Below are 27,638 nucleotides of genomic sequence, written 5' to 3' on the forward strand. Positions count from 1 at the left end.
GTGACAGACAAAGTGAAAAATGATTTTTTTTAAACTACAAGAAAACGTGATAAGACATGAAAAGTTCTCCATCGTGTCAATTAAATTCAGTGTTCAGTGACATACAGCGGGGGGGATTTGCTGATGTGACAAAACAAATGCACAGGACGATGGTTCGGGTGGGCGTTTTCCACGGAGCTCCAACCTCTCCTCAAGCTGGAGACCACCTCCTGATACCCACCGAGGAGCTCCTGCAGCATCACCGCCTCCTCCACGGCTCAGGATCCCGCGGGGGCCCCGAGCGCCGACACCCCTGCTTAATCTGCGATTCGGATGAAATAAACAACATTAATGACAGTGATGGTAACAATATTAATAATCCCTCGGTCGTTATAGACAAAATCCTGGATTGCAAACCATATTCTGGTTTGTGGACATCACTACGACTGGCCCGGGAGTAACTTTAATTAAACTTTTTTTTTTTTTTTAAATATTATCATCACATTATTGATATCATTAATCTGAACCTAGTTTGTGAGCATGGCCGGGGGATCAAGCGCTTTTTGGACGCTCGTCATATTGTGCGTCTGCGCGGCTCCGCGGAGCGATTCGTGCCCGGATGTGTGCGAGTGCGACGAGTGGGAGACACACGCCATCTCCTGCTTCGACATCGACGCACTTCCAGAGTTGCCGGCGAGCACGGAGACGCTGTGAGTAAACCGTGCACGGGATGCTTTCCCTGCAACGGCAACTTTTGCGAAGCTTCCGCTTTGCATCCGTTGTCTCTGTTCCGTTGCAATGACACCCAAACTACATGGTGACACTTTCATTGTGAGCAAGTTATTCCTGCTTGTAAGGAATCCACCATCTGTGATGAAATAAAAAATTCACGAAGTAACCAAAAAAAAATCTATAATTATAACGTTTGAATCGTGCTTTTTAATGACTTGTGACATTGGATGTGCATTTCTGCAGATATACTAGTTAAATGCATATGTACATATATGTATACACACACATATATATGTGTGTGTGTGTGTGTGTGTGTGTGTATACATACAGGACTGTCTCAGAAAATTAGAATATTGTGATAAAGTTCTTTATCTTCTGAAATGCAATTAAAAAAACAAAAAATACTTTTCATGATATTCTAATATTTTGAGGTTGGATTTTTGAGTTTTCTTAAGATGTAAGCCATAATCAGATATATTAAAATGATAAAAGGCTTGCAATATTTCAGTTGATTTGTAATGAATCCAGAATGTATGGCATTTTTCTTTTGTAATTGCATTACAGAAGATAAAGAACTTTATCACAATATTCTAATTTTCTGAGACAGTCCTGTCTATATAGACACATATATACTGTGTGAAAATATATATATATATGTATATATATATACATTCATGCATATACATATAAACTGCGCTTATATATATGTACATATATATAAATATATTCACGCAGGAGTCTGTTTATGCCGTTTGCTTTATGCAACCATAAATATTCCTGTATCACTGATTCTGAAGAGGAATATCAGCCATAATATCACTTTGCAGGCTCAAACTCTCGCCCCTTCTATTCCTTTTAGTTTAAACATACGTTGGGAAAATGACAGACGTAAGATGAATGTTTATAAAATAAATTTAGAGAATTGGAGATAAAAAAAGGAAGAATAAAATATAGCGTAACGTATTTGTAAGCGTTGATCCCCCCCTCATTTTTATCCCCCATTGTTATTATCTATGCGGCTAATGTCCACAATGCCACTTCTCATACAAAACTAATATCTATCATCCTCACACAGGGAAGAAATACAACATCAGAGGTGTGATTTCATGTTCCACCACACACGTTGCGGTTTAACATACGTGGGAAAAACAAATAGACAGCTAAAAACCAGCATTGGTGAACAAATCAAGTGGCTTCTAGCCCTGTAGCAGTACATTTAAAGAAACTAGACTCAATGCTGCCATCTTAAAGTAGCTTAAAGGCCGTAAAATGTCCTCGCAGAGGGGGGGACCTGACCTCTATCCATTTGAAACGTCGACTGTTTTGGATATTCACACAGGGAACACTGACCCCACAAGGTTGAAATGAGGATTTTGATATTAGACCTTGTCTAAAGGGATGTTCTTCTGTTGTCTATTTGGGTTCTCCTTGCCATGTTCTGTTTGTCTTGTTCCTCCCCTGTATATAGTCTCTGTATGTATTATATGCGCAAATCCTCTGATCAAAACTTTCCAGTTCCATCTGTGTACATATGTTAAGAGTATCTGTTTCTCAAAACAAGTGGAAAATAATGTTAAAATGAAATATCTAATAAAAGGCACAAAAAAAAGGAGGGATTCAGAGGAATCACATGATCATTGCCTTTAAAAATGGCGCCACAATAACATGTTTGTTAAACATATTTTGGTAAGCGTCTGAAGAAGAGCGGATTTTTACTTGAAACATCAGGCTACAGTACATTTTCTTTACTCTACGTAAAATAAATTATCTTTAATTTTGGAGCAGTCTTGGCGTGCGGATTTTTTCAAACTTTTGTTTAGTTGATACTTTTGATCCAGCACCCATCCATAACTGAGCAGCGGATCTGCACGTTTTTCTTTTTTCTCAGGCCTGTGGAGTCACCGTGCTCTTCCCGGGTCTGACATATTCTGTTGGGCTCTCCGGTTTCTTCTGACGTTCCAAAAAATATGCAGGAGGTTCACTGGAGACACTAAATTGTCCAAACGTGTGAATGAGGGGGTGAATGGCTGTATATTTCCATATGAAATGTGAATGGGAGTGAATGGATATATGTCTCTATGTGATGTGTGATGAAGCAGTATAGATAATGATGAACTTAAAATGAAATTTAAAAATAAAATAAAATAAAAAATATATTAAATAAATAAATATAAAATAAAATAAAATAAAATAGAATAAAATGAAATAAAATAAAATAAAATCCATCGATCTTCTGCTGCTTATCCTGCAGTCAGGGTTGCAGGGGTTCTGGAGCCTATCCCAGCCGTCATTGGGCGAGAGGCAGGGTCACCCTTGACTAGTCGCCAGTCAATCACAGGGCCATATATAAAGACAAACAATCACTCACTCATTCGGGGCAATTTTCCTAACTTTTAAAATAAAATAAAATGTCATTATTATTATAATTGTGCTTGCGATGTTGTTGTTGTTAGTGGCAGTTGTAGTAATGGATTTTTTTTATTATTATCGATAAGACCCCATAAATTTCATCAATACACGTCAGACCGGGACGTGTCCGGGTCACCCACAATAAATGCTTTTTAAATTGTTCAATTGGAAAATGAAGTTAAGCAATAGAGCGAGCGACGTGCCCTGACACGCGCTGGTGTAGGCCTCCGTCGTTTACACCGTCCCCTGAGTTGATGCTGCATGGAGGGAACGCATAAAACTCACCCACGTGACACAGTTTATCAAATTTCGATGCCGGAGGAGCACTTTTTCAGAGGCGATCGGCCGACGACATTCCCACCTGGACCGTCGACGCCACCTGGACGCTGAGACCCTGGACCTGTGCAGAGATATGCAACCCCTTCACTCTCATCTGTACGCAATATATAGACAACCATTCACTCTCTCATTCACACCATACATAAACATGCAACCATTCAGCCTGTCATTCACACATTCAGGGTCTCCAGTGAACCTCCTGCATGTTTTTGGATTGTGCGAGGAACCCGGAGAACCTTGAGGAGACCCAAGCAAGACACAGGAAGAGCATGGAGATTAACCAACTCCCAGCTGCAACCATTCCACACTCAGAATTATTCAGTCTTTCATAGCTGGATCACAAAGCTTTTCTTTCACCGGGGGTGATGGATCAGATTTTTAAAAAGATTTTACCGTGGAAACGACTGCTTTAAAATCAATGAATCTCAAAAAACCTATCTCCGAAAGGTGCTCGGTGTTGGGCCGCGGGCTTCGAATAACTCTGCACGCCATCTTAGCGGATCCTTAGAACCCACATAAAAGATGCATCCATGTGGATCATCGTGCCGCACACACACACACACACACACACACACTCATATCATATCATATCACAAGATTTCTGACAGTCAATTCAAAAAGTTTCACTGCCTTTATTCTAGTTAAACGGCTTCGCGGCCCATGAAGCAAAATATAATTCGACTCCCAGCCAAGCAGCCTTCTGCGCTCCGCAGCCCACGGAGCATGCCCAGTGGAGTCCTCCACCGGGCCACGCTGGATAACTTCTCATTTAATCCTCAGTTATCTTCAATAAAGATCCAAATTTAACGCCACGGTCCTATTAAATTGCTCTAAAAGTGATTTGACCGCGTCGATTGCATTATGATCTTGGAGTTTTGCGCTTCTGCAGAAAGAAGCGGTCGACCGTCCTGCCGCCTCCTCAGCGTAAATGTCCCGATGACAGAACCCTCAAAGTTTCCTTCAATGCCGAGGCCTCTTAAGCCGCCGGATCGTTTAAACACGTGTGCGTGAAAGTGTCTTTTCTCCGATAATCCTCTTTTTTTTACCCTGCAAAAGAAGCCGTCACAATATATTATCTCCTCGTCGCTGCTCCAATTCACGTGCACACATTCCCCCGCTCACTCGGCATTCCTCACCGTAAGTTCACCCGGGTCCCTCCGGCAAGGACGTGGGAGCCCGCCGCCAAAATGTGACCGCCACGCCTCACGGCAAAATATAAACATCTGCAAAATCAGAAATAGGCCGCGTATTGAGAGGGGATGTTCCGGTAGATGAGGCGTGAAGAAGTCGCCGCTCACCTCAGTGATGAACCCCAACGTGGCCAAATGTTGTCAGTATATTTCTATTTAAATACGTTAACAGGGTTCTATTTCACAGCAAGAAGGTCCCTGGTTTGATTCCAGCGAGGGAGCCTTTCTGTCTGTCTTTCTGTCCAACGTGCGGGTCAGTTTTGTGTGTTTTCTGAAAAGTTGAACGATGACTTAGACGATTATTTCACGAAGGCGACGGTCAGTGGCCCTGACTGCAGAATAAGCGATATAGATCGAGAATGGGTGAATGTACGGAGAAGCTGTGAAGTTAATGCGAATGCCGGGGTTGAAGTCGACATCAGATGCTTTGCTACAAGCTGAGACTGCAGGAGCGTCTAGGTGTCGGGGGCTGAGCCAAGCTGAGAACCTCTTCTGCATCCTCAGCAGGGTCACAGCTGTCTCGCTCCTTAACCTGTTCCAGTTGTGGCTTCTTGACAAGCGCAGCTACCTCGGCTATCTCCACCATAGCTTTCTGCAGTTTTTCCAGCTCCGGTCTGATCTTCTGCAAAAAGTAGCGCATTAGAGTTGCGGGGAAGCCTCGAGAGCCAACCTCGACGGAGAATAAGGCTGTGCCATCTTTTGCCTGGCCTTGCTGAGCAGGTCCTGGTACTTGACCTTCTCAAGCTAGTGGGAGATGGCTATTATTTCGTCCTTGGGTACTGTTAATTCAGCTAAGATGATCTTTCCACTTCTGGAGAGAGAAGGATGTTCGGTAGGAGCGTGGTTGCGACCAACTCCTGCGAGACAATCAGCCTCTTCTTGAGGTTGACACGCAGCTCCCAGGCAGACTTTTGATGCGGGACAGCTGGTGAGTTGCTTGGCGTCTTGTGCTGCCTTGTGTTTAGAACGTGATGCTTCTGGGTGACGGGGTGCCGGATGTTTATCGGCCTTGACTCTCAGGAACTTTGTGAGGACTTTGTCGTGCCTCCACCTGTAGCCTCCATCAGCAAGTGCCTTCGGACATGTAGTCAAGAAGTGGTTCAGGGTGCGGTGACTGACTGCAGGACGGATCCTCCTCTTTGCCCCAAATCTTCAAATTATTTGGAGTAGGCGAGAGATCATCCACAGCACGAAGCAGAAAGCTCAACTTGCCCTGGTCCGTCCCCCGGAGCTCCCTCCAAGACAGTGCCCACTCCATGGCCTCATCCAGCTGTGTCCAGTGGGCCCGAGAGGTTTGCGCTACCGCTCGAACACGCCGTTCCTCTTCTGCTGTTCCATGGATGCTTTGCACTGCAAGCTCTCTTCTACCTGTGGCGTCGGTCTCACTCCAGCTCTTTGTACTGTAGTTACCCATAGCTAGGTGCGGCTGGCACACTCCGCCTCCTCCACTGCTTCCTGGAGTTTCCATTTTTTCCCGCACTTGATGGTATACATGTATGCCGCATGTTTTCATCAGCAGCAGTGTACAGTTTGCCCTTGCTTTGGTGACCTTGAATTCTTCCGCAAGTGAGGCGAATGGTAAATGGTGCTTTGAAGAACTGCGATAGAGTTTGACACCCGGCCATGTCCAGAGGAACCTGCTACACACTCTCTCCATCGCTTCCACCTTGGTTAATGGAAAGTCGTAAAACAAGAATGGCCACTGGAGTCTTGGTATGATGCCGTATTGGAAGCACCAAACCTTGAACCGTCCCAGCAGAAAAATGTTGTCGATTCTCTCCCGCCAGGCTTTCGGGTTTGGTAGTGGTGTCTTTCCAGTTCCCACTGTCCTTCGAGGTGCTGTTGAAATTCCTCCCGAGGTATGGGATGCCTTGCTCTTGGAGGGTTGGAATTTCTGACCCCTGGATATTGAAGATGCATTCAGACACTTTCCCCTTCTGGAGACTCTGGATCTCCCAGATTTAGACTACATATGTGCTCAGGTGGCCACCTTCTCCAAAGAGCTCAAAACAGGCTAATGCTAATGCATACTGTCCTGTGGAGGATACCGTCACAAACCAAAATTTCGAAAGCGGCGCAGTCGTCCATTTGCACGAGTGTGTGTGTTTGTTTTTGAGAGCAGTGGGGAGAGAGCGGGAACACACATGTGGACACTTAGGCGGTGTGTACTTGTGGAGGTTACTCCATGTGTCACGGGGGAGGCGGAGAGGTGGAAAGGAAAGCACAGACGCGCTCGGCGGCCGGCGTAGCGTGACTCCCGCCTGCGTCTGGACGGCGCGTTCAAGTACAATATTTACCTTTTGCAGCACATTTGCTCAAACACCCCGAGAGTCCCATTTGAGAATAATTACGAGGAGAAAAAGACTTCAAGGGGGAAGGGGGAGAGGCGGATGCATTCAAGAGCTTCAAACGCCTCGGGATTTTTAACGGGAGTTTAAAACCTATGGTAAATTGCTATATCGGCTATCTCTTAGCCCCCATTCAGCTGACGAATATAGGAATTTCTGGGTCTATTTTCTGGAGGGAGAGAGAGTGAGAGAGAGGATCGGCAGGGATTATCGATCACGCTGAGCCGAAGCTGAAATGCCTGGAAATAATGATCCAGTCGGTGAAATGGAAATTTTTGCTCCATTCTCGCGGGAATCTCGTTTGTTTAGAAAAAAACAAACAAGACAGACATATCTTTGAGTATCTCGTGGAAATGAAAAATACAGTCAGGCGAGGCTCGAGATGGAAAGTTGTAGGAAAGAGATGCCGCCGCCGCTGTGTGTGTGTGTGTGTGTGTGTGCATCACGTTTCGAGGCGTTCGTAATGTTCCACGGCTCCGGCGTTCTTCGCTGGAAAGTCCGTGGGCTGAACTCTGCCGATGAATATGGAACAGGCTCGGATCCGCGAGCGGGAACGGGCTGCTATACATCAAAATGACCCTAATGGCGAATACGGCCGTGTTGTTAATTCGATTTCTGACACGATTATAAACGATGTGGCTTCTCCTCACTTCAAACTCGGATTCCCGGCCCGTGTTTTCTTTGGGCGTCTATCCCAAAAAGACAAATTGGGCCGGTAATTTACCCCTTAAGCCATCCCGAGATGAAGACCGTCTCGGGATGGGGGTTATTTGGGTAGGAGCGGGGCGGCAGGGCGGGGGTTCTGATGGAGGTGTTTGGTGTCGGGGGTCTGCTCTGCGTCCCCCCTGTTTGTTTGGGTTTGTCAAAGCTGCCGTGCTCTTGCGTCTACTGACTAATCCCCCCCCCGGACCTGTGCGAGCTCCGTTCGAATTCAGAATCCGAGCCAAATCTCGGACCTTGAATTCGTCTATTGTTCTCGCGGCTCCAGCCGAGTCATGTTCTAGGGTTCTCCCTGCTTTGAGATGGAACAATTTCGGCACGGCGCCGTGAATCCTTTCCACAGACTCCGCTTCCACTCGCAACGGCCAGCTTACACCCTTTCACCCACGATGGATTTGTCATTGCATGGTGATAGCATCCGCTGTACGATCAGGGAAGAAAGAACAACAAATCGCAGCGCTTCTTTTTTTCCGTGCTATCAATGTCCACAGGCAAAATAAATGCCTCTAGAACCTTGTTTTATTCAGAAGTTTATTCCCCACAATTCACTCGACGAATCTGAAACCGGACCCGACCAGACGTCAGAAGTTGTCAATCCAACATGTTTGAATTTATAGCCAATTGCGGACCGCTGTCAGTTAGCCGTCAGCGAATGAAAAAGAAGAGGCGCGACGGAGGAAGAAGCTTCGGAAGGCAAAAACGACAGGAACCACCGGGACTGTCAGAACAAAGATGGCGGACAGCGGAACCAAACTGGACTTTGCTAATGGAGGAAAGACAATATAGCGGCGCCAACAACGCCACCGGGGAGCCATTTGTTGGCCATGTTTGTTTACCTTCTCATTTGCATGGTCACTACCAGGATCATTTTGTTGGACTGATCATGTCATCTATGATCACTTCCGTCAACAGCTGCGTTGCGAGACCCCGCCTTCGTGGGGAATCTCAGCTGAGTTTTAATTCAAATAAGTGAGCGCACCATTTTATGTCTCGATATGACATGTGAATGAGAGGGCGAACGGTTGTACGTCTCTGTATTTTGCCCTGTGATTGGTCCAGGGTGAACCCCGCCTCTCGGCCAATGACAGCTGGGATAGGCTACGGCAACCTTGCAACCAAAAGTACAGGATAAGCAGTAGAAAATGAATGAATGAACATTCTCCTCTAGCGTAGCTGTGCTAGCTGTTTTTTTCTCTTTCTGATAACAGAGGGTGCTATCAGAGATATAATATCATTAACGCTCTTGATGAATTTGGGCTTTTGCAAAGCTGAGCGCAGGAATCCAGCATGAACCGCTAACCTGCTAGAAAAGTTACCGCCACCCTCCCCCACTCCGAGAGGACAGATGATTTGTTTTCGGTCAGGTTTTAATTAAACCCTTGATTTCGCGCAGCAGCCTATCGAGGCACCGGGTTTTTCCAGAACAATGTGTAGGCCCATTGTATTCTACCCATGTATTTTCCACACTTTCACTTTTTCGAAACGGTGTCCTGAATAAACCCAGACGCCTTACGATCCGCCTGCCAGCTCACGTCCGAGTCAAGTCCAGATCCTCCTCCACCGCCCCCCCAAAAATGGACAGGGGTGGTGGTGGTGGTGGGTCCTGGGCTCGGTTTTGTTGATTTATTCATTGTCCTTTCACACAACCCGGAGGTTTACCGGGTTCGACGGACGGAAGATGCCTTCCTGACGACTGACACGTCTTTCTTTTTGTTTCCGCGCAGATGGCTGTTCGAGACCCGTCTCCCGTCGGTGCCGACGGACGCCTTCGATAACTTGGTCAACGTCTCCGGGATGTGAGTTCACTTCACGTTCGGTGCCATTTTTGTGAGAATCGCCTCTCGTCCCACTTGTTCCGCTTCGACCGCTGCACCTAAAACTCCTCCTCCTCCTCCTCCTCCCTCGGTTCCTCCGCTCGGCCGATGCGCTCTCTGCTTAGTATCAGCGGCTCCTAATCACAGCTGGAAGCTCTAATGACGCCCCTTCGGCCGCAGCGGGATTTTGGACATCGGTATTTCAGCGGAGCCTGACGGGTGTGGGGTAATTTCAGACTCCCAGTAGAGCCCTGAGTCTGCGCGTAAAGGCAAAACACACACTTAAGCCTTGACCCCCGGCCACTTAGTCTGCATCCAAGTAATTTCACAAAGAGATAGTTTTTCCGCGAGGCCGAAAGAAAATTGCCGGACCTGGCTTTCTGATGTCCTTGTTTGCTGTGTAATGACTCCATGATGTAACCAAAAAAAAGATAAGAAGGCCACTCTTTCAACCGAATATAGGGAATCGTTTTTTTTTTTTCAAGCGATCCCGTTTCAAGCTCAGTGTTAATGTAAGTAGCATGAGCGTTAGCGAGGAATAACACGTGGAAAAACAATAGCTGATGACTTGGTAATGTATACCTGAGACGCATACCTGGAAAATTACCCCGGTCTTGGGAGGCTTAAGGGCGAGTAGGGCTGATAAATTCGGGAAAAGACTCACGGCTTTTCAAACCACACACTTTGTGAAACTATGTTTCCGCCTATCCCCCTCACTTCTGCAGCCGTGTCGTCTTTCTCGCGAAAGTCGGTCGAGCTAACGCGGGACATCCTGCGCCCGGTCTGCAAATGTCATTTCTGCTCCTCGCCTTCCCCCAGATATATATATTTGGACATGGCGCTGAAGAGGCTGGAGAGGCACTCGTTTCACGGCCTGAAGAAAATCACCCACATGTGAGTAGCGGAAATGGAGAACGGCGGACTCCTTATTGATCCGTATTGATCGGAGGTTTCCAGCTTCCACTGCTTTACTTTGAAACAACAACCACCTGCACATCCTTCCCCCTCAATAGCTTTTATAGGAGAGCATCGTCTTCCAACTGATCACAGCGGCTTCTTCTGTTTTACAAAATCTTCACATTAGCCTCACACTTACTTGTTCATTTTCCAACTCAGGCGAGTCCCTGGAATCCTCACATTTGTACCCACATTTGTAGACACATGAACATAACAACTCCGTCTAACCTAGCTGCAGCGAGACAAGTCACTTAGCAACATAACCAACCATCTCAACTTGGACCAACATCCAACCCCAGCAGTTACATAACGGGACTGAAGAAGCACTCGGGATGGGAGGTGAAACGATCTTAAGAAGTCCAGTTGCCACGATTACCGCCATCCGGCAACTAGCCACTTTTTTGGCTCCTCCCCTTGCTTCTTCAGCCCCCCCCCGCTACATTTACGATAGTCCACCATGTTGTGCCCACTTCTTAGTAGCGGTATTTGTGACCCACGGAACACCTCATGTTTCACTGCAAGACTATTTCGATGATTCGTAAAGCACCGCCCGCCCTCCCAAATTGTCGGCCTCTGAGGTGCCCGAGAAAATAACCCTAACGGATGTCCATTACATCTTGATTATCTCTTGCTTTTATTGCCCGTCCTCATCGGCTGCCCAATCCCGCGTATCAAAATAAAGGAAGGAGTCAGTCAAACCGCCGGCTGAGGTTAGAGGTCGGGTGTCTTTACGCCGGTGTATTTTGGATCTCCGGAGCGAGTTTGCCGCTGATTGGTGCGGCGTTGAGGCTCTGCGAAATAATGGCGTCTCACTCCGGTTTCCCTTTGGGATCGGACACAAATTAACGCTCCGCTTCCTGTCGGCTAATTAAACCCGGGAGCGTCTGCGGATCTGAAGCTGCAACCGGAGCTGGCGGTTCAGGCTTTGCAACTGTAATAAAACGGACAGTTTATAGCAACACGCCTACAATGAATTATATCTCAATATGCATGTATATATGAAATGAAGTGTGTCAAGTGCTAGGAATAAATTATTGATATTTCACTTCTGACATCCGTTTTGTTCTTGCACCTCGTCCTTGACCGTTTTGGTAGATCGGTTTTTCTTGACGGATGTCTGAGAATTTTTGGTCGGAATGTTGAAGTGGGCATGGTTAATACAGAAAAGCAGAGGCGTTTTTTTCATTCCCGCTACTCTGCTGCCACGGAAAGTTGTGCAGTGATGGATGGTTCCGGTATAAAAGGATGTAAATCACTGTAACTCATGAAGTGTAGAAAGATATGCAAGTGGCTCATAATTCTTGGAAAGTGGCGCGAGTGTCACAAAAGACGGCAATACGGAGCGAGTCTTGCCCAAGGACATTTTGCCATAGAGGCAGCAGGAACTTGGCATCGAACCACCAACTTCTTGTTTGGTGGGACACTCGGTCCGTCGACTGAGCGACCAAAAGAAGCAAAAAAACACAAATTTCTCAACTCTTGTGGAATGTGTACAAGCTTTGAGACTAGCAAGGTCACCTGGAGCTAGCGTCTCATGACAGCAGGCGCATTAAGCTAATGCTAATTAACTTTAATGATCCTAGAATTCTATTAATGTTCCATCATAAGATTCTTCCATGCACATTTTCCTGCTAGCAGGTAGCTACTCGCTTCAGTCTTTTGTTCAATTCCCTCCCAGGGTGCTGCGGTTTAGTTACCAGACACACAACCAGAGCAGATAGTAACGCGTCTGTATTTCAGATTGCATTGTCATCCGTGCAAAATAACATTTTCTGTTTGTCCTGGAAGAGAAATACGCAACGCCAAGAGTCTGACTGCCATTGACGGAGAAGCTTTCAAGAATCTCCCGAGCCTGAAATATTTGTGAGTGCCTGGAGATCCATTTGAATCAAGACCCCAAAAATCAACCACATCGATGAAAAATGTTCTCAGCGAGCAAGCATTTAAACCCCTTTTTCAGACATTAATAACTCATCAATAAGCATAATGTTGGTAAAAGATGCTATCTGTCTTCCTTTAGGGGGCTTCTCAATACCGGTCTTACCTCTGTCCCCAACTTGGGCAACATCCACTCCAGTGACATGAACTTCATACTGTAAGTATGTGCAACGTGTGCATTCCTGTGAACAGTATTTACAGCCAATACTGTGTCAAAACACGACTTTCAGAAAAAAAAAAAAAAAGAGTTAAAGTGTTACGGCATCCACTTGGCACTCAGTTTTGACTCACTGAGGCCTGAATTGTGGTTCTAACCTGGAAACTACCCTCTCGGAATTAACTGATACGCCCGAATAAAGGAATAAAGTTGATGAGCCATACAACGAAGTTACGGGAAAGAGTAGTGGGAGCTAGATTGAGGGCAGAGGTGTGCATTTGTGAGCAGCAGTGCGGTCTTGTGCCAAGACAGAGTACCACAGATGCAGCATTTGATTTGAGAATTTTGATAGAGAAGAACGGAGAAGGCCAGAGGGAGCTGCATTGGACCTTTGTCGATCAAGAAAAAGACACATGACAGGGTGCCAAGAGAGTCAAGTCAAGTCAAATTTTATTTAGACGGTGACAAATTGTTGTCTCATGACAACTGCCGAGTAGTGCAGGTCTTCACTCACTCTTTAAAATGATTTACAGAAACCCAACTATCCCCCATGAGCAAGTGCTTGGCGACAGTGGCCAGAAAAACCGCCCTTTACCAGGTAGAAACGCCAGACAGTTCAGAGCTTAATCTGTTTTTTTCCTCCGTCTCAACGGGTTGGGTTAGAAAGAGGGAAAGCAAGAGAAAGAGACAGAGATAGAAAGCAAGAGTGTGACAGAAACAAGGGTGGTTTGAGGAGTCGGGAGGGCCAGGCATTGAAGGTCTCATAGTCACAACAGAAATGCTAGTGACAATCGCTGCAGCAGATCAAGCCTGTTGGAGTCCCCAAGGACTCGGGTGAAGACATGAGGTTACTATCACGCATTGGTGAAAGGATAGGAAGACAGAAGACAGGATAGGAAGAGGAATGAGAGAGGTGCCTCAGTAGACTAAGCCTACAGCAGGATAACTAAGGGGTTAGCTAAGACCTAACTGTACACTATCCCAAAAAGGAAGGTCTAAAGCCCATTCCTAAACTGAGAGGGTGTCTACCCCCCGGATTCAAGTTGGAAGATGGTGCCACAGACGATTAATAAGCAAACACTCTGCTTTTAGAGACTCCAGGGACCACAAGCCGCCCTGTGTTGCAGGAACCGTATGGATCTGACTTGGCGGTAGGGATCAGGAGTTCCTTGAGATATGCAGGCATCTGGCCATTTAGAGCTTTATAGGTAGGGAGCCACTGCAGAGACGCCAATATTGGGGAGACACAATCCCTCATACTAGAACACACACAACAGTTTCTGAATGAGCTGGAGAGTCTCTAGCGACTTGTTAGGACAGCCAGAGAGAAGGGAGTTACAACAATCCAGTCTGGAAGCTTTTTGAGCCAGAATATGCCTTATTCTACAATTCTACGTTACTAAAGAAGGCAGCTCCTGAATTTCTTTTTATGTTGGAGCTAAATGAGGAATGTTGGTCAAAGGCAACACCCAGGTTTCTGACAGAGGAACTGTGGTACTGTATGAGGTTGTTTGGAGCGGCAGAGAGATAGGTTAGAGTGGCGCAGGACATGTATGAGAGCTGTAAGACCATGGCGAGAAGTGTCAGAGGAGTTCAAGGTGCAGGTAGGAGTGCATTGGGTATCTTGAATTGTATGCATATGTACTCTGAGCCTCACAGCCTGAAGTCTGGCACTCTCCTTCAAGCTGTCCCAATCCATAATGGATGCTTCTCTGATGGGGCGGGTCACACCAAGGTTGAAACTAACCTTGTCTACCCGCAGATCCTTTTTTTTCTGCACTTTGAGAGACTAATCCTTTTCCTTGGCCTTCTCCGCTCTGTTCGGATGGCATTGATTCTCTCACCCTGTGCGGTGAAGCGCCGCAGATAAGTACCAGGACGGACTCTCTCAGCAGCTTACCATGACCTCCGCTACCCTGGAGTCCTTGGCCGCCTCGAGGGCTTCCTCTTCAAAGATACCCAGACCCTGTTGACAACAGAAAAGGGCAAGATTACAATTTTGGAAATAGATTAGCTTTGGAAACGGGATGCAAGCTCATTACACATCCAAAACTAATAGGACAGTCAGCTCATGTATTTAATAACAGGAGAATCCAAAGTATAGTCAAGTAACGACCCCTCAAATTACAATGTCAAATAGCTAGTAGCCTCTGGGAAAAAAGGGAGAACGTGGGCCTCCCTGCTATATGTGGATATTTTACACCTAAGTGCAGAGGCAATGAGGGAAAACCTGTAGTAGAGAGGGTGTAGAGGCTCATGAGGAGCTTTTCTAATAATGCCCCCCCCTCCCCCATTTGACAAATGAGGCGGTAGCCATCAGTATTACGGCCAATGATTCTAGAGCTTGTACTCGGCATATTCCCTCCCGGCAGATACCGGAACCTGCAGGCAAAAGCAAAGCCAAGGCTTCGAACAAGACAAATGAAATTTGTTGTAATTGCCATTCGTTGGCACTGAAACAGCTGAACTGCCTGAAAGGGATTATTTAGGAGAAGCCTGGCGGGATCTAAACATGATTGATCTTCAAACGTCTGCAAACTACTTCTACCTTTTCTGGTTTAGGAGGATGGCGGAAGCCCTTGCCCCAAAGTCAATAGCCCTATCTTTTGTCTCTGGTATCTTGAGTTTTGAGGATTGGCTCATCACACAACTGTGAAAACCCCTGCAGCGAGTCCACTTATTCTTGATAATACTGCTCTTCATTTTCAGAAATATAAGGTGCAATTCGGAGGATCTAGACTAAGGACCACTGCGGATATCAGAAAACGACAATCTTCACTGGTTAAACAAGCGCTGACGGTCTCGGTGACTTCATTAAGGTCATCGCCGACCAGAGGGGAACCTTCAGCACCTCATGTTTCCTGTCCTGAGAACCATAATGTAAATTAGCTCGAGGGATACACATAAGGCCTCCTAAACAGAGCCTTAATAAAACCCAAGGCCTCAGTCACGTCTCATTCGTTAAGCCGAATTTCGCCGAGAGTTAGTTTGCGATTTGTTGATGTGTCATGATTGAAGTCACCCTCATTGTATTGGCCGCAGCAGGGATTGATGGAGAGCAGGCACGAATGAGAGCGATTGCAGCCGTGAGAACTTTTGGCTTTCGGAGTCCAGCTTGCAGAGACTCCTATCTTACTTGCGTACAAACACACCCCCCCTTCATGCTGCGCGATGGTCGGGCCGAACCAAACCTCCTAAAATCTGCCCCCCAAAAGTATGAGTACCCAGAAGGTTGAACGTTTGCGCGATTTCCCAACCGAGGGGCTTTGCATTTCTTCTTCTTCTTTGTCAGGTTGGGCATTCCTCGCTATCCTCCGCTGCCCCGACTCCCTATGCTAGACTAAACCCTGTAATTTTTCCGATGGCCTCGAGCCACGCCGCAGGAGGGGGACTTCCTGGTCGGATCACGCCTCCTAAAAAAAAAAAAAATCTCGCGCTTCTCTGTGGAGTTCGGGACGGTCGGCTCGCTTCTAGTTTTGTCCAGTACCCAAAAGTCAGTTCCATCTTTCAGTCCCGGCATCCACAGTACTCTGTGGTAACACCGTATTTTGAAAGCCCTCATCGGTCTCGTGCACAGTTCTGGACTTCCATACGTAGCGATTGGGAAGGCCTTCGCATGAAGTCGCCCCGGCTTGAGATTCAAGCCGACCAGATGTTTGCCATCTTCTGTACCGCCTCCCTCGCCATCGCTAATCTTCCTCTCAGTTCAGTGTCGCTCGCTGGAAATTGTCGCCCCTTGGTAAAGAAACCCATCTACGTCCTCAATTTATCACGCGATTCTCACGAAGGGACTTTTGTACCTCTCTGTCTTTGTCCACCGAATTCATTTTCGTCTCCTTCACATTCCAAGGAAGATCTCGCTCTGCACGTTTGTCCCTCACCGGATTCACCACCTCCAGTGGGTTCTTCTTCCTCTTACAGATGAGAGTTGTGGTGTCTGCAAGGTTCAAGATTTCAAGATTCAAAGTTTTTGTTGTCGTATGTGCAGTGTTTAAAAGTGTTTCCCAGTACAATGTAATTCTTACTTTTTTTCTTGCCACGTAGGGCACCATGTTGCGTAAGAAAAAAGGGGGGACAAGAGCGAAGGGGAGGGGAAAAGCCAATCCCAAACTAGACTCCTATAGGGGGGCGCAGTGTGAGATTAGGAAAAAACACCTCATAAGCAACATAATAGGACATTGCAAATAAGACATTAAAACAGTGCTCAAGACTTGCACGTGCTGGAAGGGGAAGCTGTTGAGGAAGGGATGGACGGGTATCTCAGACCCTGGAGGCCATGCTTGCTGCCCAACAGAAGCGCTCGCCTCCTGCGACGAGGGGAAGGGGAGGAGCTGGGAAGAAGGCGTTGAGTTGAGGGTGTGTGTGTGTGTGTGTGTGTGCGCGAGAGCCCGCGGACTTCGGTCTCCGTTCGGTCCCGCCGAATCGTCTCCGATGACGAAGACGAGTTCCGATACAGAGACAAAGTTCGCAGGTGGAGGGGATAGCACCGCTGTCGGGCCAATGAAGATAACAATTGTTTTAGGTTCAGGCTGACGCTAATTTTTGTCTGCCTTGAGTTTTCCCGGTGTTTTGATCCAATCGTCCGAATTAGGTGGACGATTTCCATCGAGCCCAATTGTCAACTTCTCCGAGTTGGGTTCTCCAAGTTCTCCAATTAGAGAGTTGTCCACTCTGTACCCATCCAATCAGACGTCCAATCACCTTCTCCTTCTCTTCTCCCACCATCTGTTCTGCACCGTGGATAAACTGACAGGACACAACCAGTGAAGCACACAGCAAAGTGTTGCTTTCCTTGAACTTTTCGATCGACCCTCTGATGTTCAGCGTTCGCTCCGGACTACGGTACGGCTCTGTATAAGTATATTTATGTTGTCTGTGGAGGTTCTCGGTCATCCAGTTCATGGCGAATTCTCGTTGAAATCTTGAATTTCTTCACTTGAAGACGTTTCACCCCCTCGTCCGAGAGGCTTCTTCAGTTCCAACGACCTGTGGGGAGTTTCCGATTCTATTCTATTCTGATTTTGGGCGTCTCTAGGTTATGGTGGCTTGTAAACGGAGGAGTTTACGGAGGTTGTTACGCTAATTGAGGTGTTGTTCGATGGAACAAAAGAGCGACTTAGTGGGATTACCTGGATCGGAAAAGGATCCTGTTGGATCGCATGACCCGAGGCTCAGGTGGACGTGACGGGGGCTGGTCCTGGTGGTGGATCTTCTCGGGTTGTTTTGAGGGCGCAGATGGTTTCGGTCCGTGTGTGCGAATCTATCTCGGTATTGATCTCGCTACGGCGTTATACATTTGTGAAAGGTTGTGTCTGAGGCCCTCCTCCGCTGTTCAGAGATGATTTTTCTGTTTTGACAAAGAAGTATTTATGTTTTGCAGTCTGCATGGCGGTGCAGCGTTTAGCGCTTCCGCCACGACGCGAAAAGCTCTTGGGTTCGTTCTCGACAGAAGGTCTTTCTTTACGTGGGTTTCCTTAAGAGCCCTTCCGTTTCTTCTCGCGGCCCAAAACCAGCGTCCGGTCGATTGGAGCCTAAATTACCCAGATGTGGGAATGGTTGAATGGCTAAATATGACATATAAATGAGAGAGCGAATGCCCTACGTCCTCGCTCAGATGTATCTAGCTCTATTTTCCTATCCGGAGATAATTCTCGAGAGCACCTCGGCTACACCATCGTTCCGACTCCAGTGTTCCGGCAAAATGGTCCGTATTTGCGTCGTAGCTTCACTCCCGCCCTTTTTGGTCTGGTACTTCCCTTGCAGGGAGATCGTCGATCATCCCTCCATCACCGAGATCCCGGCCAACTCCTTCCGCGGCATCACTGGTGACGTCCTCACAGTGTGAGATATTACCCCACACACACACACACACACTCACACACACTCAAAAACATCATCCTATATTTGATTTTGAATACACGCTGGCTGCCAATACTCCTTATCTGCTGTCATTAGCGGTTAGCACTAGATATTAGCATAACACAACTTTAATGCTATTTGCAAGAACTGTCAGGAGGTAAAGTTTCCTTCCACACCAGATCTAGAGACAGGCGACGAGGGGAAAAACTCGGAGTAAGATTATTGGGGTGTATCGGCGCTGCTGCGGCGCTTTCAGGACGTGCGGTTCCTGAGAGTGCCGCCCCGGGGGGTCGGCAGCAACGGATGCGTACGTATAAATCTGCAGCGCTCCACCCGCGCGTGCAAGAAAACGTACCGCTGCGTGTTTTTTCCATATGAGAGTGAATAAGGGAGATGTAATGCAGGCTTAATACCTATCCCTTCATCCCCTAAATCAAATCGGAATCCTAATGTAGCCATTAGATGAGGCGCGGGGACGGCCAGAATGACCTCACCTTAGAAACATGTCTTCCCTCTGAACTCTCACACACACTGCAAAAACAAAGAACACAGAAAATCACACACAAACCGGGCCGTCTCGCAGATGTGCGGTCATGCTCCGGAGTCGGGGAGCGGAGGGGTCGGAGGGTGCAATTCGAAATCGCGCAATTTCGAAGCGGCATTTACGGAGAATTTGGGGTTACGACCGCAGAATTACCCGGACGGAAATGGGAAATATAGTAAGTAGGTCTCGCTCGTCTTCGGCGCATCCTGGAAAGAACGGAGGGGACGGGAAAACGGCGCCGGATTCGTTAACTTGTTGGATGCGTTCTTTCAGGATGATGTACGGGAACGGCATCCGGGAAATCCAACATCACGCCTTCAACGGGACGCGTCTGGATCAAGTGTACGTAAACGCCGCCTCCAATCCATCCTGAAGGAAGTCACCGACGGACTCGTTTACGCGTCGTGGATCTCCTGCCGAGCGCGTTGCGAGTCGCTAGTCAGAACTTTGAGGCGACGTTCCCGGTGAGCGTCTTCGGTGTTTTCTCCCGCGCTATAAAAACCCAGTCGGACATCCGGCGCGTGCGTTTCCGTGCCTGAAACCCGAAGGATAAGAAGATGGTCCCTGCGGGCGTCTCGCCTGCTCTCCGAGGGGCCCCGAGCCAAAGTTTTGATTGGCGGGTCCGGGTCGCTCTGCGCCGGTGACAGGAGCCCGTTTTAAGTCACTAAATCAAATCCTGGCCTCAGCACATTAGCCCAAGGAAGCTAAATTTCATTTCCTTCATTTTGCCGCACCACTGTTTTTTTTTTTTTTTTTGCGTCTGTCCAGAAATGATGTAAATTGGCCCTTCCATCTTTAAAGAGCCTTCTCAGGAACAAAGTTGTTTCTTTGCACATTCAGACAGCAAAGGAACCAGGGAACCATTTTAGTACAAACTCCGAGGCAAGGTCATCTTTTGTTTCCATAGGAACGCATGACATCGCTGCTTGGACGTTGTTCATTTTGGGACATTTTTAAAAAACCCCTTGGTCACTGGCCAGCTGTTTTCTTGCATCTAAAATGGGCAGAACCAGCGAGAAACTGACCAACAAAGAGGCCCCCGCTCTTCTGCCCCCCCCTGAGGTTTCCAGCGCTCGGGTCAAAATGTCAACATTTTGGCCAAAATAAGGACAGCGTTAGCTAACGCCGGGGTTTTTCACACCGCTAAGCAGTGAAGTGAGAAAATAAAAACACTTCTCCCCTATCTCTGATAGTGGTTATTATTCCCGCCATGCAGGACAAGAACTCTGTGGCAGCTTCATGTTGTCTGTGTTTTCCCTTAATAGGATTAAATGTCTGCTTTCCTGTCCAGTTACCTTCACAGGAATCAACATTTGACCAGGATGGATGAAATGGCTTTCGCCGGCGCCATCAGCGGCCCCATGCTCCTGTAAGTCGGCGGCCTGCAGCCTTACGTACCTCTACGTTTGGAGAGCAGACTCGTTCTGTTATTTTTAGAGAACGATGGATGGATGGATGGATGGATGGATGGATGGATCTCATCTTTCTTCTTTCTAGACAGATAGAGGAAACATTCTCGCATTATAAGTGTGTGAATAACAGAGTGAACGGTTACGTAGCCATATATGGCAGGGGTGCCCACATTTTTTCACCTTGTGAGCTACTTTTCAAATGACCATGTGAAAATGATCAACCTCCACTAAAAATGCTGAATATATATTTATTGATATATCTACTGAGTAGACTTAACACAATAAATGTTTGTTGATCTTGCATAACTTCGTGAACCCTTATGACACACTACAACAGAGTACTTTTTTGGTAAATATCTTATTCTGATGACTTGAATGGAGTCGGCAGCAGAGTTGAAGTTAGATTTGAGAAAAATGACAACTGTCCCGACAGCTGGGATTTTAGTTCCTTCATCTTTCTCCTTCTCGGCCCACTTTTCGGAGGGAGGTCGGCGTCGTAGTTTTTATGAACGGTCTGAAAACGCCGCTCCACATTTCCCTATTTCGGTATAGCGATGGCAGATGAGGCAGATGAGGCGAACACACTTTGAAAATGACATAGGAAAAAAAAAAAAAAGTCCACCTCCCATTCCGTACGGAAGTGATACATTTTAGTCTTTTTCCTCGGTCCAGCTCCCCCGCTCAGTTTTGTACCCATAAGTTTAGAAGACGTAAATTGGAGGCTAACTAAAACGCGCCATTCTGCGCAAATGCGCAGTGACGTCTGTGTCAGAAAAGGTCAGATTGGACAAACTGACTGTCAGTCAAGTGACAAATTTCATATTGAGGATGATAGGCTGACGTCTACGTTTTAACGCCACGCGATCTACACACACTACCTTTGCGATCCTCGGAAGGAGCCGTCACGTGATTGTGATTGACAGGCGACCGGTCCTGGGTGAACCCCGCCTCCCGGCCAATGACGGACAAGATGGGCTGCTATCAATAATGAATGAATGTTATCGTTGATCGTTGATCCTTCGAGAAACAGGTAAAAACTTTTCTCTTTCAGGACTTTTTACTGCGCTGATGCCCCAGAGCAGGTTAGGCAGCAAGTTAGGCTATGCAGTGTGTGTGTGGGTTTGTGTATGTCTTTGTCAAAAAAAACAAAAACAAAAAAAAAAACTCACTAACCCAAGCTTACTGTTCTGTATATTTCCTGTGCATCGTGTATTTGCAAGTGTATTTGCAGTCCCTATGTCCTCTATTGTAAGTCGCTTTGGATAAAAGCGTCTGCCAAATGCAATGTAATGTAACATTAGGTTTTGGGATTAATATTTATATGTTATGAAATCTGTATATTGGTTTTCTTGAGTAGTATTCAAATATGAAATGAGATGTATTTTAATGGTCCTATGCTTGGGAAATTGTTTAAATGAGCAAATTATTCACCATTTCTATGTCAAAAACACTTGTGAAACTTTATATTATATAAATTCCGAAGTCGGGACGTCGTCAGGTGTGTCTTTCGCAGTCGCGGAGCCGTGGTTCTCGGTTCTTGGCTCTCGCGGCGAGAAATGTGTTTCGCGTGAAGGTTCCTTCCGAGGAACAATGCAGCGGGTGAAGTCACTTCCGTGAGATCATGAGCGAAACATCTGGCGATGACAAAAGCGCACCGACGGGCTGCCCGGGACGCCGGCGAGCCGGTCGCGCCTCCGCTTCGCAACATAATGTGATCGAGACGGCCTCTGGCGTGACGGGCCCGAGCGGGAGAAATACCACATGTGATCGCTTAAAGGAGCGAGGAGCTCGTTCCGGGAAACAGATGGGAGTTTGCGCGCAGGTTTAATCCATCTTGGTTTCACCTCCAGCTCCTCTCGCGGTCCGATCAGTTATCCTGATCCGCGCCCGCTTATCCACTTTCTTTCTTCGGATCAAAGTAAATCACTCGTATTTTCGCTCGTGCTCGATAATATCGGTCTTCTGACTCAAGCGGGCAGAAATGAAAACACGGGCCGTGTCGCTTGTGACCAAAATGCTACATGACAGCGTAATAATCCTCTCCTTAACCGTCCACGTTTGCAGGAGAACCGGCTCGTTTCTCGGCTTTGCTTCTCGTCAAGTTATTACGTTTCTCTACCTCTTTATGGGGTTTGCGCATCATTTTAAGATGACATTTAGATGTGTTCCTTCATTCATCCATCCATCTTCTACCGCTTATCCTGCACTCAGTTGCTAGTGGATCACAGGGGCAAATATAGAGATATAAAACCATTCACCCTCTCATTTGAGACGTACAGATATTCACTCTCTCGTTCCTGTCATATAAGAATAAGGGGGATAAGAATTTAATTTATTGATCCCATGATGGGGATTTTCAACTGTCACACTCATATGGATGAGTGTGTAGGAAGTGGGGAAAAAAACATGATAGAATTAACAGCGTGCAACATATATCATCGCCACACTCTGCAATTTGGACTTCTTCCCAATAATTCTGTGTATGTTCTGTTCCTTCTGTTTTTTTACTTGTGAAGCGTCTTTGAGTGTCATGAAAAGCGCTATAAAAATCCCATGTATTATTATTATCACTATTATATATGGTCTGGTAGAAATCTTTAAAAGAGGTGCCTCGCATGGGGAAATAATTGTAGAAGTGACAGTAAATGTACAGTAGGAAAAATATAGCTATAAATATAAATAAAAAAATAATAAAAGTAAATTAAAAAAAAAAAAAAAGCAAAAAATAAATTAAAAAAAAGCAAAAAATAAATATAAAATAAAAAGATTGCACGGATGGGGCGGTGAAAGATCGCTACAGCAGGTAGAAGGTAGGCCAGTGCCTTATAAAATGACCAGGTCAAAATGATCTACCCGCAACAAAAATGCAAAACTTCATATGTACAATGTATGTTGATGTACCTTGCATAACGGCATGGGGCAATATTGCGCAACACAAAATAATGATGTACATTTTTATGATCACTAGCCACGTTCACTATGATGACTTGCACGGAATTGAATCATAGTCCGGACAGTAGCTGCTTCCAGCCGGCGTGAAAACGATGACGTGACCCTTTCAAAAGCTTTCGCTTTTCAAGTATGTTGTGTGAAAAGCGACTGCTGTCCGAACAATTGGGATTTTAGTTCCTTCACCTTTTCTCTTCCTCAGCTCGCCTTTTGGCGGGACGTCCGTTTTGTATTTTCCACCAACTGTCCGAAAACGCCGCTCCAAATAAACACCTTCTTTGGTATTCGAAAATGTCATCAAAAACAAGAGTCCTCCTCCTATTCTGTATAAAAGTGCTGAGTTTTTTGTCCTCTTACTTGATCCGGCTCCCCCGCTCATTTTACACTCTTTCTTAAGTTTAAGAGAAAAAACTGGAGGTAACTTGCTGAATAGCTTGTTTAGCTGCACTTTGCGCTGTTTGTGCACGTGCAGTGATCTCTCCGTGTCAGAAAAAAAGTCATCTATATCAATCAAGTAACAGGAAGGATGACAGGCTGACGTCAGTTTTTTTTTATTGTCATGCGATCAGCCAATTACCTTAGTGATCGACTGGTAGATCCCGATCGACGGATTGAGCAGCCGTGCCACAGGCGCTAACCCGCCGTGCTCGACGTGTTCGGCGCGTAGCACCCCGGTTCGAACCTTTCTGGAGTTTGCGTGTTCTCCCCGAGTCCGCGTGATTTTTCTGCCCGCGGTCCAAAAACAGGTTAATCGAGAAAAAATGGGAACAATTCCCCAGAAGCCCGAAGAGAGAGTGAATGGTTGTTCTGCCCTGACCGAGCGGTCTGGGGCGAACCCAGCCTCTCGGCCAGCGGCAGCTGGGATGGCCTCCAGCATCCCCCAAAATACTGAGCGGGAGAAGCGGTAGACAATGGATGGGTGGGAATCCATTTGGAACTCGCCCTATTTCAAGAACGAGTAAATAAAACTGAAAACAACGGCGCCTTCTCTGAAATTGATCTACTAAAAAGGGCCTTCAGCAGCGCCAATCGCGGGAATACCTCCGTCGCGGGCTCGAAAAAGGTCGATGCTTCCGTTCCTCCAAAGGTTTACCGGGAAACGGTGAATTCAGGAGGAAGACAAAAAGCAGAAAAGGACCTCAGACGTCTTTCTCAGATCATCGATATGAGTAAAACGAAGAAATAAAACCAACCTGAGCGGCTGTGCTCCTCCCCTCTTCCAGAGACGTATCCCTGACGGGGATCACCTCCCTGCCCTCCACGGGGATGGGCTCGCTCCGGGAGCTGAGGGCTCGCGACGCCTGGGCCCTGAAGAAACTGCCGCCCATCAACATCTTCAAGCACCTCACCGTCGCCAACCTCACCTACCCCAGCCACTGCTGCGGCTTCAAGAACCTCAAGAAGAAAAGAGGGTAAGACGAAAGAGGAAGGGAGGGATGAAGGTTAAACCTCCGGTGCATTTACCTTTAAAATCCCAGAGGTCGGCGCCGGGTCCCCCGGTTCGATTCCGACAAGGGGTGGGACGCTTTTTTTGGGGTTTCTATACGAGGTACAAGCAGGTAAAAGGTTGTATGCTTATATGACGTGAAAGAGAGTGAGTGCAGGGATGAGTCTACGTGGCCCTGAGATGGACCCGTGATCTCCTGGATGAACCGGCCTCTCGCCAAGTGACTGCAGACACTCCTTCGGCCTTGACGGCAGGATCAGCAGTACATACAGCAGATGAATGAATGAATAAATGAATCTTACACTGCTGTCAGTCAGGACCACTTAAGTAAAAACTCAAGGGAGTTCTTGTATCTTGTGGTCCCTTATTGTACATGTATGCTTGTGCGCATTTCAGGTTTCTGGAGTACCGTATCTGTAACCTGACCGCCTACTATGACCAGCATTACAAGCGCTCCGTCGGGACACTGCCCGCGCTCTCCGTCCACGGCGCCGGCGCCCCGGAAACGGTCGACGACCGTGAGCCGAAGGATGAGGGCCGCGGCGAAGCGCAGAGAGACCCGAAGAGGGGCGACTTCCACGGCAGCTTGCACTACCACGTCTACTTCGGCGGCATGCCGAACGAGGACGTGGGCTTCGGCGAGACCCTCAAGAACCCCCAGGAGGACGTGAGCCAGGACTTCGACAGCCATAACGATTACGTGGTGTGCGAGGAAGGGGAAGAGGTGGCGTGCGCGCCGGTGCCCGACGAGTTCAACCCTTGCGAGGACATCATGGGCTTTCGATTCCTGCGCGTGTCGGTGTGGTTCGTCAGCCTGCTGGCCGTATCGGGGAACATCCTGGTGCTGCTGGTTCTGCTCACCAGCCATTACAAGCTCTCGGTTTCCCGTTTCCTCATGTGCCACCTGGCCTTCGCAGACCTCTGCATGGGGATTTACCTGTTGCTCATCGCCTCCGTGGACATCCACACCCAAGCGGAGTACTTTAACCACGCCATCGACTGGCAGACGGGGCCCGGCTGCGCCCTCGCCGGCTTCTTCACCGTCTTCGCCAGCGAGCTGTCGGTCTACACCTTGACCGTCATCACGCTGGAAAGGTGGTACGCCATCACCTTCGCCATGCGGCTGGATCGCAAGCTGCACCTTCACCACGCGGCGGCGGTCATGCTCGCCGGCTGGATCCTCTGCCTCCTGCTGGCGCTGCTGCCGTTGGTCGGGGTGAGCAGCTACCAGAAGGTCAGCATCTGCCTCCCCATGGACATCCAGTCCGCCGTCGCTCTGGTCTACGTCATCTCGGTGCTGCTCCTCAACATCCTGGCCTTTCTGGTCATCTGCGCCTGCTACGTGAAGATCTACTGCGCGGTGCGCAACCCCCACTACCGATCGGGATCCAAGGATACCAACATCGCCAAACGTATGGCCGTCCTGATCTTTACCGACTTCCTGTGCATGGCGCCCATTTCCTTCTACGCCATCTCAGCCGTGCTGGACCACCCGCTCATCACCGTATCGAACTCCAAGATCCTACTGGTTCTCTTCTACCCGCTCAACTCCTGCGCCAACCCGTTCCTCTACGCCATTTTCACCAAGGCCTTCAGAGGGGACGTGTTCATCCTCCTCAGCAAGATAGGCCTCTGTCAACAGCGGGCGCAGCTCTTCCGAGGTCAGACGGTTTCTTCCAAAGGAAGCAGCGGCGCTTCTCAGGTCCGCAAAGAGAAGGATAAGGTCAGGAGAGGACAGAGCGCCGGACGCAAAATGGCGCCGGTCTGCCTGAAGAAGTGCTCCGGGTACGCCTACCAGCAGGCGGCCGGCCAGGGGACGGGCGCGAAGGAGAGTCAGGACCTGGACACATGAGCGAAAGACAAGATCCAGGTGTGAGAAGCAAGACGGATCCAGGTGGGAGAGAAGATCTGTTTGGATATTTAACAGAAAGCCCCGGGACTTTGTGTGCGCTCGGGGTTTTTCTCGAGGGCCAAGTTCAGCTGTTTTCACAATTTGGGCCGCGATGATTTTTTTTTTTACGGTTCCAGGTGTCCGAGTATATCGGGTGTCACCGAAGCCGCCGGCCCGGCTCGGCCTCACTTTCAGCTCCTTTCGTTTTTAGAAGGACTGCGACCGGTGCCGGATGAAAAAGATGAAAAATAATAATCCGGAGTATAAACATAAACGATTGAAGCGGAGAGTCGGAGCTCGTTTGTTTTCAATGACGAGACCTCTCCGTGTGAAACGGATTCGAGAGCCGCGACCGCCTCGGAAATCGTAAAAGCCCGGCTCTTTCCACGACGCGGTAACTGGACTTTGTAACCGCGACTTGATCCGGCTTTTTCCCCGTGATTTTAATGAACGTATGTGTACATTTGTCTGCTCTGTTGTAATCACTTTCTTTCATTTCACCAGACACGGCTACTTTCACTTAAACCGCCGCAAAGCCGAGTCTCCGTCTCCCTCTACGAAAAGCAAAAGCCGGCATACTTTGATGATTAGCCAATTTTCTACAAATTACAGACAGGTATGATAATCGCGAATATCAGCTGTTGAGGCCCCTGCAGCTCCTCTGGAATGCCGAGGTTGTTTTTTCAAGCAGTATCGCGGTATTGCCTCCCTCTGCCCTCCCGACGGAGACGAGTACGGTCGACCTGGAGGGGATTCGCCTTTCGGTGGGAGCGATCGAGCTCCAAAGGCGAATAAAGCGGCGCCCCTGTAGCTGCAGAGTGATGGCGGACCAGTAGGCGTTAAAGGACAACTCCCGCAGGTGGCGGCGTAACATCCAGTTAGCATTTTCACGGGTGACGTTTTTTTTTTTTTTGAAAAGAAGATGAGCTTGGCCTTTTTAGACTTTCACTTGT

General features: G+C 47.7%; 1 protein-coding gene across 1 annotated transcript; it reads left to right on the forward strand.

Moving 5' to 3' along the window:
• Nucleotides 1-372: 372 nt before the first annotated feature.
• Nucleotides 373-27,151, forward strand: tshr (thyroid stimulating hormone receptor). Its single transcript, XM_086142975.1, has 10 exons — nucleotides 373-689; nucleotides 9,442-9,513; nucleotides 10,351-10,425; nucleotides 12,277-12,351; nucleotides 12,509-12,583; nucleotides 18,347-18,424; nucleotides 19,260-19,328; nucleotides 20,278-20,355; nucleotides 24,571-24,759; nucleotides 25,191-27,151. Exons 1-10 carry the CDS (start codon nucleotides 520-522, stop codon nucleotides 26,644-26,646), a joined length of 2,337 nt encoding a protein of 778 aa, XP_085999101.1. The 5' UTR covers nucleotides 373-519; the 3' UTR covers nucleotides 26,647-27,151.
• The last annotated feature ends 487 nt before the right edge of the window (nucleotides 27,152-27,638 follow it).

Source organism: Fistularia commersonii, chromosome 36, assembly GCF_037954325.1.
Source record: "Fistularia commersonii isolate RoL2024-O1a breed Wild chromosome 36, RoL_Fcom_v1.0, whole genome shotgun sequence".
Lineage (NCBI taxonomy): Eukaryota > Metazoa > Chordata > Actinopteri > Syngnathiformes > Fistulariidae > Fistularia > Fistularia commersonii.

Bases quoted from the DNA above. Each gene is read 5' to 3' on its own strand.
- tshr (XM_086142975.1), top strand. From the start codon at position 520: ATGGCCGGGGGATCAAGCGCTTTTTGGACGCTCGTCATATTGTGCGTC. The intron at 12,352-12,508 runs GTGAGTGCCTGG...GTCTTCCTTTAG, and splicing joins CTCCCGAGCCTGAAATATTT to GGGGCTTCTCAATACCGGTC. The intron at 12,584-18,346 runs GTAAGTATGTGC...CTTCCCTTGCAG, and splicing joins AGTGACATGAACTTCATACT to GGAGATCGTCGATCATCCCT.